The 14966-nt window shown below is 38.7% G+C and overlaps 2 protein-coding genes across 2 annotated transcripts in view; both read right to left on the minus strand.

Moving 5' to 3' along the window:
* Positions 1 to 276: 276 nt before the first annotated feature.
* zgc:111868 (uncharacterized protein LOC556628 homolog) lies at positions 277 to 4555 on the minus strand. Its single transcript, XM_067369487.1, has 2 exons — positions 4545 to 4555; positions 277 to 4448 (listed from the first exon to the last, which is right to left on the minus strand). Exon 2 carries the CDS (start codon positions 4354 to 4356, stop codon positions 379 to 381), a length of 3978 nt encoding a protein of 1325 aa, XP_067225588.1. The 5' UTR covers positions 4357 to 4448; positions 4545 to 4555; the 3' UTR covers positions 277 to 378.
* Positions 4556 to 6015: 1460 nt separating this feature from the next.
* The window catches only part of glrx3 (glutaredoxin 3), a 47694-nt gene continuing 38743 nt past the window's right edge, over positions 6016 to 14966 (minus strand). The window contains exons 6-12 of the mRNA XM_067369113.1: positions 12141 to 12313; positions 11595 to 11656; positions 11460 to 11517; positions 9301 to 9353; positions 9118 to 9157; positions 8826 to 8918; positions 6016 to 7126 (exon numbers count right to left, since the gene is read on the minus strand). Of these exons, the coding sequence (XP_067225214.1) occupies positions 7076 to 7126; positions 8826 to 8918; positions 9118 to 9157; positions 9301 to 9353; positions 11460 to 11517; positions 11595 to 11656; positions 12141 to 12313 (530 nt within the window). The 3' untranslated portion in view covers positions 6016 to 7075. The remainder of the gene's footprint in view (positions 7127 to 8825; positions 8919 to 9117; positions 9158 to 9300; positions 9354 to 11459; positions 11518 to 11594; positions 11657 to 12140; positions 12314 to 14966) is intronic.

Below are 14966 nucleotides of genomic sequence, written 5' to 3' on the forward strand. Positions count from 1 at the left end.
TGGCAATGTACATCAGCAAAAGGATGAATTACACCCCCACCAAACATGCATTGTTAGAATAGACTAACGAGGCAATGAATTAAGTCTCAAGTCTAAAGTAACATTCTGCTTGGTCTTAAGGTTATTTTCACAAATTAGTAAATGGGGGGCAACACTAGTTGCCAAAAAAAAAAAAAAAAAAAAAAAAAAATTACAGAAACCATATTAAACCAGCAGTCATGTTCAACTTAAGTTGTAAGAGGTTCAAAATACCACAGGAAAAAGCATTGCTACCAAGTCAATTTATTGATTCAAGTTACATTTGTACAAAGCACACCAGATTTATGCCATTTAGCACTGACATTAGTCCAAGGTGCAGATCATGTATAAGACCGTCCATTAGCCCTTGACAGATGAAGAGTATCTTCCTGAAGCAGAGGAGCTCTTGGAAGGTCTAGAATTGCTCAAAGGTTTCTGGTCATAGGTGGAAGCATATCTACTTGAGATAACTGAGGTTGAGTCACTGGACTGACCAGAAAACATGCCTTGTGATGCTGCTTGGACATTTGAGCCTAAAGTCGAAGTCATGGAGACTGTGGGGTGTTGAAGAGCAAACAGACCAGGAGACATTTGTCTACGGATCACAGAGGTAGAACTCCGGCTACTCTGGGCCACGGAATCCACAGGAGGGCTCAGGGCTGGCATGACAGAAGCACTGGAAAATTGAGGGGTTTGAGATGAAGAGCTGCTCTGAGAGACTGCTGTACCAGAGGCCTGAAACCCTTGGCTCCAACTAGAGGCTGAAGGCAGCAACTGAGACAACAGGGACCCACTTGGAGTAAACCGACTGTACACTGGCACTTTGGCAACCACAGCAGGTGCATACAGGCTAGAGGTACCTTGAAGCTGGAGAGATGAGCCATCAGTAAAGGTGCTTCCTGTCTGCGTGGGCACATAACTAGAGCCTGCCAGCTGAGTGTCAGTCCTACTCTGGGAACTTGATGCATACGAGTCAAAAGCACTCTGATCACTGGTAGATTGGCTAGAAACATCGAGTGAGGAGCCATACTTTATATACGCAGGGGACCCAAGCCTGTACTGACTTGAGGCACTTTGAGACTGGCTGGACAAGCCACTATATCTACCACTTCCTTGTGTGGAGGCAAATTGGCCAGGACTTGCTGCTGGTGCAAGGACAGAGATTCTACTGGGAGCCTTAGAGTCTTGAAACAGAGAGCTACTCTGAGATACTATTGTACCAGAGGCCTGAAAACCTTGCGGCCACCTTGAAGTGGATGGCTTCAATTGAGATGGCTGGCTCAGAGACAAGTAAGATCCACTTGGAGCCCGATTGTACACTGGCACTTTTGCAGCCAAAGCAGCAGGGGTATATTGGCTAGAAGTACCTTGAAGCGGGAGAGGGGAGCCATCAGTAAAGGCGATTCCCGTCTGTGTGGAGGCAAATTGTCCAGGACTTGCTGCTGAAGTAAGGGTTGAGAGTCTACTGGGAGCCTTAAAATCTTGAGACAGAGCGCTACTCTGTGATGCTACTGTACCAGAGACTTGAAAACCTTGCAACAACCTAGAGGTGGAAGGCTTCCATTGAGACTGTTGGCTCAATGAGTATCCACTTGGAGCAGCCTGACTAGACACAGGAACTTTTGCAGCCAAAGCAGGGGCATACTGGCTAGAGGTACCTTGAAGCCGGAGAGAGAAGCCATCAGTTAAGGCACTTCCTGTCTGCTTGGGCACAGAACGACTAGAGCCTGCCAGCTGAGTGCCAGCCCTACTCCGGGAGGTTGATGCATGCAGGTCAAAAGAGCTTTGATCACTGGTAGCTTGGCTAGAAGCATCAGTGAACAATTTATATTTTGCATAAGCAGGGGACCCAGGGCTATACGGACTTGAGGCACTTTGAGACTGGCTGGACAAGCCACTAGATCTACCACTTCCTTCCTGTGTGGAGGAAAGTTGGCCAGGACTTGCTGCTGGTGTAAGGGCAGAGATTCTACTGGGAGCCTTGGAGCCTTGAGACAGAGAGCTACTCTGGGTCACTGTACCAGATGTCTGGAAACCTTGCGACCACCTTGAAGAGGAAGGCTTCAATTGAGATGGCTGGCTCAGAGACAAGGAAGATCCACTTGGAGGAACCCGATTGTACACTGGCACTTTTGCAGCCAAAGCAGCAGGGGTATATTGGCTAGAGGTACCTTGAAGCAGGAGAGAGGAGCCACCAGTAAAGGTGCTTCCTGTCAGTGTGGAGGCAGATTGGCCAGTACTTGCTGTAAGGCTAGAGAACCTACTGGGCACCTTGGAGCCTTGAGAAGGAGAGCTACTCTGTGAGGTTGCTGTACCAGATGTCTGGAATCCTTGGGACCACCTTGAAGTTGAGAGCTTCAATTGAGATGGCTGGCTCAGAGACAAGGAAGAGCCACTTGGAGGAACCGGACTGTACACTGGCACTTTTGCAGCAGGGGTATATTGGCTAGAGGTACCTTGAAGCAGGAGAGAGGAGCCATCAGTAAAGGTGCTTCCTGTCTGTGTGGAGGCAAATTGGCCTGTACTTGCTGAGGTAAGGCTAGAGAACCTACTGGGAGCCTTGGAGCCTTGAGATGGAGAGCTACTCTGTGATGTCGCTGTACCAGATGTCTGGAAACCTTGTGACGCCACTGTACCAGATGCCAGAAAACCTTGCGACCACCTTGAAGAGGAAGGCTTCAATTGAGATGGCTGGCTCAGAGACAAGGAAGATCCACTTGGAGGAACCCGATTGTACACTGGCACTTTTGCAGCCAAAGCAACAGGGGTATATTGGCTAGAGGTACCTTGAAGCAGGAGAGAGGAGCCACCAGTAAAGGTGCTTCCTGTCAGTGTGGAGGCAGATTGACCAGTACTTGCTGTAAGGCTAGAGAACCTACTGGGAGCCTTGGAGCCTTGAGATGGAGAGCTACTCTGTGATGTCGCTGTACCAGATGTCTGGGAACCTTGTGACACTGTACCAGATGCCTGAAAGCCTTCAAGTTGGTCCCAAGGTTTCAATTGAGATGGCTGGCTCAGAGAAAAGGAAGATCCACTTGGAGGAACCCGATTGTACACTGGCACTTTTGCAGCCAAAGCAGCAGGGGTATATTGGTTAGAGGTACCTTGAAGCGAGAGAGAGGAGACATCGGTAAAGGTGCTTCCTGTCGGTGTGGAGGCAGATTGACCAGTACTTGCTGTAAGGCTAGAGAACCTACTGGGAGCCTTGGAGCCTTGAGATGGAGAGCTACTCTGTGATGTCGCTGTACCAGATGTCTGGAATCCTTGGGACCACCTTGAAGTTGAGAGCTTCAATTGAGATGGCTGGCTCAGAGATGAGGAAGATCCACTTGGAGCAGCCTGACTGTACACCAGCACTTTTGAATCCAAAGCAGCAGGGGCATACTGGCTTGAGGTACCTTGAAGCTGGAGAGTAGATGCTGGATCAGTAGATGCAGAGGACAGTGAAAATAACCTGCTATGAGACCGAGATGTGCTCTGAGATGCATCAGATGTCTGAAATCCTTGTGACACCACTGTACTAGATGCCTGCAAACCTTTAGTTGTAGAGGTTGAAGGCTTCCACATCTGAAATGGCTGGCTTTGAGACAGAGAGGATCCACTCTGAGTTGCTGGATAGTACCAACTTGACACAGGCACTTTTGCACCCAAAGAAAATTTGGAAGCATACTGGCTAGTGGGAACTTCAGGTTGGAAAGATGTAGACACATATTGACGAGAAGCTGCCAGCTGAGTGCCAGCCAAGCTTTGGGAGCCTGATGTATACTGGCTATAGGAGCTCTGACCACTAGTAGACTGGCTAACACCTAGGGGTGAGGCAGCAAGTTTGGTATATGCAGAGGACCCAGGGATATTTTGACTTGCAGTACTGGAGGGAAGAGACTGGAGGAGCAAACCACTCACACCCTGTGTAGAAACAAGCTGTCTGGAACTGCCAGCCTTTTGTGGCCTAGAGCTACCCTGAGAGGTGTAAGTAAACTTACTGAGGGAATTGGCTGAGGAACCAGTGGAAGAGCTACTCTGAGCAGAAAGTGGACTAGAGATTTGTACCAATTGATGGCCAGTCTGGCTAGCTATATCCTGGACACTTGGACTAGAGGAACCCTGAAGTTGCAGCAGTGATGTGATGCTGTCTGAACCATGCTGATTTTGAGGTAGAACCATGGAAGCAGACACAGAGGCACTTGGTGCACTTAGGGTATTAGACATAGATTCATAGCTGCTGGAACCACCACCTTTTACATATTGATGTGAAAGGGAAAAACTGGACCCATTGGCATTCAGGCTTTTCCCAGCAAGCACAGAGGCCACTTCTTCAAAAGGAATGCTTCCAGTCATTGGAGCCTCCAATACAGAAGACTGGGCTCCCCGAGGTGAGAAAACTTTGTGGACAGGCCCTTTCCATTGAGAATGAAAATCCTGACTCCAACCTACAGAAAACAAGTACAGCAAATAAAGAGAAAATTAGGCAACATCTTAGGTATAGTAGGTGAAGTTCTCATTTCATTCATTAACAGGATACTGACCTTTATGTCCAACAGCATGTTTCCAGAATATCAACAGAATCAGTAGTATAGGGACCCTAAAGAAAAAAAAAAAAAAAAAAAAAAATATTCTAACAAACTCTTGCACAACACATGAACATCACAAACACTCCAAACTAAGATTTAAAAACAAGTTTTAACTAACCTGTTCCACCCCAAGTCCATTGCAAAAAAATACATTAATATAACTACTTTGCAAACAGTTGATTCTGTTGCTCTTCAAACCAGAAAAAGCTAAAAAATCTATGTATACTCTCAAAACCAGGCATTTGTTTTTTATAGGCCTGTGTGTCCAATCAGCTCGCATGTCCAATGACATAAAATACTGTTCACCTGTGAACACTTAACTGGATATTTGATTGAATTTGTCAAAAAGTAATTAAACATAATTACCCATCTCATTACCCAACCCTTTTTTCAAAACACTGAAAATCCTCTAATTGGCAATCCAGCTCCATGGTCTTCTCAAACAGGACTATGAGGGTTTATTTACACTCTAAATAAAAAATAATGTACTGGTTAGAATAGTATTGTAGGCTAGAGAATCGCACAGTGACAATGGTTTGTAGAACCATAAGACTAAGCTGCAATGGATTGTTGAACTATACTTTTCTTTTTTTCTTTACCTTGAATATGGTGGCTTACGAGTAATCCAATAAAACAATAGACAAAGGTAGTAAAGAAGGAAATGCATTTTCACATTCAAATGTCTTTCATGTAAGCAAGAGTGCAACTAGTAAACAAATAAGGATATTTAATGTATAAACTGCTAAAAGCAGGTTATTATCCACCTACTTAAAACAAGTCATCGTTAAAGAGCAAGTGCAATTGTTGTTTAATTGATCTTATATGTTATCATATAGACCTATATACATTGAACTATGCTCATTAAAATATTTTCATAACCTTCATTTTCAGAATAAACACATAAAAAGCTTTTTTTTTTTTTTCTAACTTACCAGTGCCATTATAGATATGCTATTCACAGGCATATGTCACACATGATTAATTTATTCTGCACTATGAAGTGTCTGACTTCATTTTAAACACTTGCTTGGTTTCACAGACAGGGTTTAGCCTAAACCAGGATTAGGCCTTAGTTCAATTAGGGCATTTAAGTAGCTTTTATAAATGCTCACAAAAACTGGTGAGCATCTTGAGACAAAACAATGGCACTGACATATTTTAAGATGTCAGTACAAGTTGCTTCAGTTAAAACAGCTCAAACATGCATTTTAGACTAGGACTAGCTTAAGCCTTGTCTATGAAACCGGGGAAAATGACTTACTATGTGTAATACCGCTATAGTTTAACCATCAAGATTTAACCACCAGACTAGCAAGAATTTAAATAAGCCAAAATGTAAGTAATAAATGCAAATATAAAACACATTTATGTAGACCTACTATTGTCATTACCAATACCTTATTACCCACTGAAAACAAAACCAATTTAAAGGATTTGTAGTAGTGCACATTATATTTATAACAGCCATCACAAGGTGTATGCTTACAATAGTTTGGAATGCATTCCCACTCTTTGAGGCAGTGTGATAAACCTGCATTAATGAGTGTATGTGTATGTGATTATGCATGACTATGTTTCAGTTCATGTGTCAATGAATATTTAAGCGTGTTATTGTGGAGAGATGTGTTGATATGTTTAAAAAGGTTTCCTCAGCACAACCATCAGGATATCATGGGAGCGCACCAATTACCCAGAACCACAGGTGTGTGTGTGTGCGTAAGAGAGAGGAACATAATGGCCACTCTACGCTCGCAGCTTAAAACCAGATGAGGTGTAGGACATCCAGGATAAAAACTCAGATAAAGGCAGCAAAATATGGCCTAATCTAACAACCTGCAATTAAAAGCAGTTAGTTGATCACTTTAATGAGGGCACATATTCACACAGGATGGATTTACATGCCAAATCATGATTGAGACATTAAAGAAAAACAGGATTTGTATTGATGCAAATGCATACTGAGGCATCCCAGAAAACAGAATAGGACTAAAACATATTATGTAACACATAAACATTATGTTAAAGTAGTAAATCACTAGCCAATTTTAAAGAAAATGCCCATACATAGATATGTCTAGGACATGGATCTTGCCCAATGCCATTTTTATTGAAATTGGTTGCAAGGAAAGGGACATTCTCATTCAAAAAGCATTTGATTGGGCAAAACTTTGTCACAGGAGACACATTAAAGACATGTCAATACCAGGTGTACATTTTAATCTGTCTCAACTGACCACTTGTAATCAGAGATCGATATAAACACCAGGTGTAAACAAGGTCTAAAATATGTCATTGCAACATAAACAGATTAGAACGCAACTGGATTTGATTTACAGCAGTTTCAATATTGTTTTTGAAAATTAGTCATTTCCAAATGAAACTTGGATGGAATAAGTCTAATCTGAGTTCTCCAGTCCTGAGGTTAGATGTGGAGGTTACAGGTATATCAGCGATGTGATCCACGTGTTCTTCAGTGCTGGAATAATTCAGTTTTCTCCTTTCAACACAGACACCAGCTCACCATTGTCTTTCAGCTCCTGTTTAATGATATAAACACATTTTACATCCTTTTATCTTGAAGTATTATACAGTCAAAATAAAATAGAATAGAGTCTCAATTTGCATACTATCCTTCCCCTTTAGCAATGATTCTCTACTGGTGTCATGATCCAAAATTGTTTTGTTTATTTGGTAAAATATTCAAACTTAAGTCACCAAATACTAATTTCAAACAGTTCAACACATTTATGTAATGCATTTATGTTATATTTTGTGTTACATGTATTTAAAAAAAAAAAAAAAAAATATATATATATATATCACTTGGTTGGATAATGAATCTAATGCACTGACCAACAAAGTTTTTTTTTTGTTTTTTTTTTTAGGTTCACAGATAGTCCTGACAGCATTGGCTGTAGAGCTCATTTTGTAGAGGTTTATCTGCCCCCTGCTGGAGAAAAACACCCACTGCAGGATACAGTATATCTTACTTTGATAATGCTACAGCAGATTTCTATAAAGTGGTGCAGGGATGACTTATTTTTGTAGGCCAAACCCAGAGAGTGCACAGATTTTAGCACTTCCAGTTCCATCGTCCTTAAGTCGATGGGTTTTTGGTTAAATGCTTGAAATAAGGTCTGTGGTAAACAAGCTCAAGATATTTTCATACTTTATTCTACAATTTAAAATACATCAGTAATGCCCACTTGTAATTTTTTAAAGCATTTACTTCTTGTAAAAGGCAGGTTCTAGCAAGTGACAATGGATATACAGAGTTGTTTGGGACATTAAATGCTGTCAGCCGAAAAGGTAAACACATCTATTCACTAAATCCCTTTCACAGCCACATTATGTTCTTGCAAACTATTACAATTTGTTTACTATTATAACTTGCTTAGTAACGGTGATGTTTGAAGTCATGCGACCTTGGTGAGGTTTGTTTATAGCCTTTTGATTCTGACGATTGTATTTATGCTTCAAAATTCATAAAATTTGCATTCATTTGTCAAGATTACAACAATGATCAAAACATGCAAGAATTATAAGCTTTTGTTAGTCACAGACCTTATTTTCTGCAATAATCCAAAAGCCAATTATGGATTTTTGTTGAGGGAACCAGGGTGATGACAACAATGCATCATCCCTGCAGCTCTCTATTTCACATAAATGCTGTTCTTCTGAACTTTCTATTCATCAAAGAATCCTGAAAAAATGAGCACAGTTTCTAAAAAAATATATATATCATGCAGCACAACGTTTCTTGAGCAGCAAATCAGCGCATTAGAATGATTTCTGAAGGATCATGTGACACTGAAGACTGGAGTAATGATGCTGAAAATTCAGCTTTGCCAACGCCAGAATAAATTACATTTAATAAAAATATGCAAAACAGTAAACAATTATTTTAAATTGTAATAATTTCATAATATTAATGTTTTACTGTATTACTGTATTTTTGTTCTGGTAACATGGAGACTTCTTTCAAAAAAATATATATATATATAAAAAAAAAATCTTACTGACCCCAGTCATTTGAATGATAGTGTATAATGGATTTAGTTTTAAAAGTTTAATTGCTCAAATCTGCATATCAGTGAACGTGAAAAACAAAAAACAAAAAAATTTCAGTCTAATACTATATTACTGGAATCTATAATTAATCACAAATACAATGCTATTTTTAGTACCTAATCCTGAATTTATTTCATTCATATTAAACATTGTTATGGGGGTCACCTTGATTATGTCAAGTCCTCCGATGAGATCCCCTTTCACATACAGCTGTGGGTACGTCGGCCAGTTGGAGTACGTCTTGAGTCCTTGTCTAACCTGTGAAGACAACCAAAAGTACATGTTTTGCCTTATTTAGGGACATTTCTACAGTAAACAATCATATTCTAAACATAAGTGTTTAATTGTTATTCAGTTCTCAGTATACAGGGAGGTTTTGAAAGAAGTTGCTTTGGCAAGACAACATTTACCAAGAACATAAATGGAAATATAAAATTCAAAGTGAAGGAACTCTCACCTCTTCATCTTCCAATATGTCAAACGTATCATATTCAACTCTGAAATGTTAATAGAAAACTGTTACTTTAATAACATGCATTTAGGCTTTTAATAATTCATAAATGTTAAGAACATTCTCCAAAAAGAGCTTTGTTAAGTTACAGTGTATGTGTAGACTCTGGAATCGTGAAAAGTCTCTCACCCTGTGCTGTTCATTATTTCAAGTATCTGACGGCTGAATCCACACTTGGCAGTCTGAGTATTCACAAAGACACGAGTTAAGAGGGTAAAAACACTAGAACAGTTTTCATATCATGAAAGGCTGCAGTGAAGTGAAGCTCTGCGCTTGAAAGCCAATCAGAGGAAACAAGTTTTTAACTCCACCAAAACACACTCAGACTACTGGAAAAGCTCAAAGAACAGAGTACATAAGACTCGAGTGGCTCCTCTGGGCCCAAACCAGCACAGAACCAAACTTTCATTTAGAAACTTAAAACTACAACCACCTACAAAAGCTATTCTGAAGTGCGTCTCAATAACTAGGGGAGAAAGAGGAGTTAATAGAACAAGAGAGACAGAGAGAGAAGCCAGTCAGACGAGAGGAAAGAGAGGTCTCATGGGGAAAGACTTTAAACTACTGCAAAGAATGTCTTTCATGTGTGAGTGTTAAAGATCAATACAGTTATGAGGAGAGAGGTGAGGGGTCTTTCTCCTCCATTAAAGAAAGAACGTAGGTCTATCAGTGCCGGAGCCGCCTGACATCGATTTCCAGTTCCTCTTTACCCCTGCACACCTTCTCTTACTGTACGTTAAAGGGAAAAAATCACCTCCCCCCCAAAAAAAAAGAAAAGAAAAGAAAAATACCTTTCTGTCAGTATTTACTCACCTTTATGTCATTCTAAACTCACATCATTGGAACACAAAGGAAGTAATTTAGGAGAATGTTCTTGCAGCAATATTACTTTAATAATGTTCTAAAATAATATTATACAATTATTTTATCTTTTTGTTTATTTTTAAATTAAAAAAAAAAAAAAAAAATATATATATATATATATATATATATATATATATATAAATTATTATTATTAATAATAAAATCATTTAAATTAACTACAACAGCACAAAACAATTGCAGAATGTAAATTATTACTTTATAATGTTCTAAATTAATACCATAACATTAATATTATATTATTAACTATTATATTGTTTATTATTTTTACATTTATTTTAAGTTATAATAATAATAATAATAATAATAATAACAACAGTGATGTTATCATTGCCTAAACCTATTAAATTAAAAAAAATTAAATGTTTTTGTTAATTGAAATTAAGCTGAAATAAAATATATACCAGATGGAAAACAAACTAAAAAACTAAAATGTTGCTTTGGCTACTTCAATCACTAAATAAAATAAAAATAAAAGTAATACTTAAATTATTTAAACTAAAATTAAAACAGAAAATATTAAAAAGCTAATCAAAATATTAATAAAAGTATATCAATAGTATATAAATAAAAAACTAAAATAACACAGAATAATAAATATTTAATATGACATTTGCTAAATGTTGCATAAATGTTCAGTTCATCAAAATTTCCTGGTTACAAAAATTTTACAGTTTACAAAAACTGTTTTCAGCATTGATAATAATAAGAAATGTTTTTTGAGCAGCAAATCAGCATATTAGAGTGATTTCTGAAGGATCATGTGACCGAAGACTGGAGTAATGATGCTGAAAATTCAGCTTTGATCACAGGAATAAATTACATTTTTAAATGAATTAAAATAGAAAAGTTATTTAATTTGTAATAACATTTACAATATTACCATTTTTACTGTATTTTTTACTAAATAAATGTAGCCTCGGTGAGCAGAAGAGACTTCTTTCAGAAACAATAAAAAAATTGTAATGTTTCCAAACTTGATTTACCAGCAAGCTGACCCATGCTAACCAGCCAATGAAGAGTACTAATAGACCAGCTACTAAGTATAACTACCTAAACTGAGAACCAACTCCTTAAATTAAGTCTGTTCTTCACATAAAGCTGGTGTATGACTTCAAAAGACTTAAATATATATGTTATGGCTTTATTTTGTGTCCTTGTATCATGACAGACACCACATCTGTCATGCTACAAGGACAAAAAATTCCATGTAGTTGAATGAGAAAAGCATTCTGTAAAATAAAATAACAGCATATGGGTTTGCGATGACATGAGGTTGAATAAATAAAACCTTTTCATTTCTGGGTGATCTATCCCTTTAACAACCTCTGCTTTCCCATCACTCTTTTAAACCGTGTTTCAGGAGAGAGACGTGAGAGAGAATAAGAGCATTTAAGTTCACCCACCTCTTTATTGCCTTTCATGAAGAGCATGATGGGTGATTTATTGATTAGAGATTTCAGCCTGTCAGAAAAGAGAATGTTTAAACAAGTCCAGTCATACAGAAGCAGGCGTTTGAGCGTGCATGTATCTGTCTTTACCTGTTTTCCAGCGAGACGGTCTTGGGGAAAGTATTCTCAAGTTCACCAGACTCAACCAGCTCCTGTGGAGGATATATAATATCTCTAAATCCAAAGTCCCTTTCAACTTAACACACACATACACACTCTCCTTTCATAAGTAACAGCTCCCTGCTGAGAATATTTTACCTCTCTGTAAAGGTAAATTCACTATCTTAATGAGGAAGGGCCTCTAGGACTCTTGAGAAGAGAGGATGGATGCTGGGTAATCTAGCCCTCCTCTCTCAGCAGGGCGCTCTGCTTGCTTTAAGCAGTATGAGCTCGCTGGGAATGTAGAGCTAATAACAGCTAGCTGAGAACACACATGCCGTCAAAAGTCCTGAAATGCCAACACTTAACATAATACACACGGGATGAAACGCACAACATCAAGAGATGAAGAAAACTGGTGTTGGGGAAAACACGAAAATATCTAAAAGACACCGTTATGCTCTGATTTTCATTGAACTTAATCAATATTGTTAAAGTTTCTCATTGTATCCCGCTGACGACAGTGACTCCTCCCACCTTTAGGATGTCCAGTCCCCCGATGAGATCTCCGTTGACGTAGACTTGCGGATAAGTGGGCCAGTTGGAGTAGGTCTTGAGTCCCTGTCTGACCTCTTCGTCTGAGAGGATGTCAAAACTGCTGTACTGTATACTGTGGTCCTTCAAAATCTGAACAATCTGACGACTAAAACCTGCAAACAACACCAAAAATAAATACATTTATATAAAGACACAACAAAATATTATTACAGCAGTTCACTCTGTTTAGTTCGCTTTATACTCTAAATTCTATATAAATATACATGCATACATGTAAATATTTCTTAAATAAATACATGTATATGTGGGTATTTATATATACATAATTAAACAGTACACACACACATTATGTAAACACAAACTTTAAAGGTGCCCTAGAACCAGTTTTTACAAGATGTAATATAAGTCTAAGGTGTTCCCTGAATGTGTCTGTGAAGTTTCAGCTCAAAATACCCCATAGATTTTTTTTAATTCATTTTTTTAACTTCCTATTTGGGGCATCATTAACGATGCACCAATTCAGGCTGCGGCCCCTTTAAATCTTGTGCTCCCTGCCCTCCCGAGCTCACGACTATAATACAGTGCATTTACAAAGTTCACACAGCTAATATAACCCTCAAATGGATCTATACAAGATGTTTGTCATGCATACTGCATGCATGCGTCGGATCATGTGAGTACAGTATTTATTTGGATGTTTACATTTGATTCTGAATGAGTTTGATAGTAGCCTATGTGTGGCTAACGGGGATAAAGTTAACATTACACACTGTTGACGATGGTAACTTTAACCAAATTTACCAGTACATTAGCAACATGCTAACGAAACTTTTAGAAAGAATTTACAAATATCACTAAAAATATCATGATATCATGGATCATGTCAGTTATTATTGCTCCATTTTTCGCTATTGTCCTTGCTTGCTTACCTAGTCTGTTGATTCACCTGTGCACATCCGGATGTTCTGCCCTTGTGTAATGCCTTGAACATGGGATAGCATATGCAAATATTGGGGGCGTACATATTAATGATCCCGACTGTTACATAACAGTCGGTGTTATGTTGAGATTCACCTGTTCTTCGGAGGTCTTTTAAACAAATGAGATTTATATAAGGAGGAGGAAACAATGGAGTTTGAGACTCACTGTATGTCATTTCCATGTACTGAACTCTTGTTATTCAACTATGCCAAGGTAAATTCAATTTTTGATTCTAGGGCACCTTTAATTTTGGATGTGTAATTAACTTTTTAAAATGTTTTGAAGAACCTAAATAACATTTTTAAAGTAAATACATTTATTCATATCTCAAATATTGTATATGATAGTGTTATTTTAATATCAAGATACTATTAGTTTTCATTAATATTTTGAATTAGTTTTTTATTTAAAGTTTTAGATTTATTAGTTTGTCATTTTTATTAGTTTAATGTCTAAAGTTTTATTTAATTGTTTTATTATTTTAGTACATCAAGTTAAACTAAATGAAAATGAGAAATGTTTCATTGCCAACTGAACTGTAACTGAAAATGTAAAAAAAAAAAAAAAAAAAAAAAATCACATTTTTAGTCAAAGTAGGTTAAATTAAGTGAAATCATAATTACTAATTTTTAGATACTATGCAATATTGAGCAACACGACTGAAAGCTGGAACACAGAGTTGCAGAATTCAATTTTATGATTTCTGAATTTTAAATAGATGTTCTCTTCATTTAAGATGACTACAAACCACAAATGAGAGAAGACAAGAGAGAAAGAGAGAGAGAGAGAGAGAGAGAGAGAGAGAGAGAGAGAGAGAGCACAATATTAGATGGGAGGAGACAAAGAGAACAAGACACAAGAGAAACAGCACACAGGGAGGAGGAGTGAACGAGAGAAAGAAACAAGATCAGGAGAGAAAGAGAGAAAGAGAGATAGATGTGCAAGGTGCTGTGTAGAGTCTGTGTAGCCCCTGCAGTAAAACACCCATTTTCATCTTGTGTGGCTCATGAGGGAATTCATTATAAAACAGCTTCAGGCGTCTCACTTGTGCTTATGCATTTGCTGGTATATTAGCTCGACTCTATCAGAGCAGGCAAACAGGCGGGCAGCTGCTTTCTCTGGCTCCGGGCAAACTCCACCAGACATGCTGCATTGATTGCCGAGTCCTTTACCCCTCTATGCCTGCACCTACAGGGGATGAAGACCGCTCGCTTAGGCCGACTCTGCTCCAGGAGAGGGACGATGTTATAGCCTCGCTCCTCTTTTGAAGGACAGCCCACTCAGAGCTAGAAAGGCCGAGAGATCTAAATTGCTATACGGACCCTTAACCTTTTAATTTGACATGCATAACTGCTTTAAAGTTTAAGCGTTAGTCGAACACAGTTGATCATTTGGCTTGACGCTCCTATTGGAACGAAAGAGAGCGTTTAGAACCCAATGAACGCCACCGACAGGCATGGCTCGCTCTCTGTGCATTATTTCTTGATTTGGATATCAGCCAAGCGAATGAGAACATCAATAAGTTCCAGCATTATAATATCTCCGAGCCGGGCCGACCCACTGACACCTAGCGTGGCTTCAAATAACATCAATGGCGCCAAGCAACAGGTTTCGGGCTCAGACACGAAGCGGCGTAAACTCCGAGGATCTTCTATTAATAAAGCCGAGCTGGAGGAGCTGGCAGCCGTTGAAAGCCCAACATCACGTTTGAGATTAGAGTTCAATATCGTTTTTATTTTGATCTCAGGATGGCAAACGCCAGCCTTCCCCCAGACCTTCCTCTTTAAACAGCCAAAACGTCAAGCGCTAAACTGTGCCTCAGTC

This window comes from Chanodichthys erythropterus, chromosome 19, assembly GCF_024489055.1.
Source record: "Chanodichthys erythropterus isolate Z2021 chromosome 19, ASM2448905v1, whole genome shotgun sequence".
NCBI classification, from domain to species: Eukaryota; Metazoa; Chordata; class Actinopteri; order Cypriniformes; family Xenocyprididae; genus Chanodichthys; species Chanodichthys erythropterus.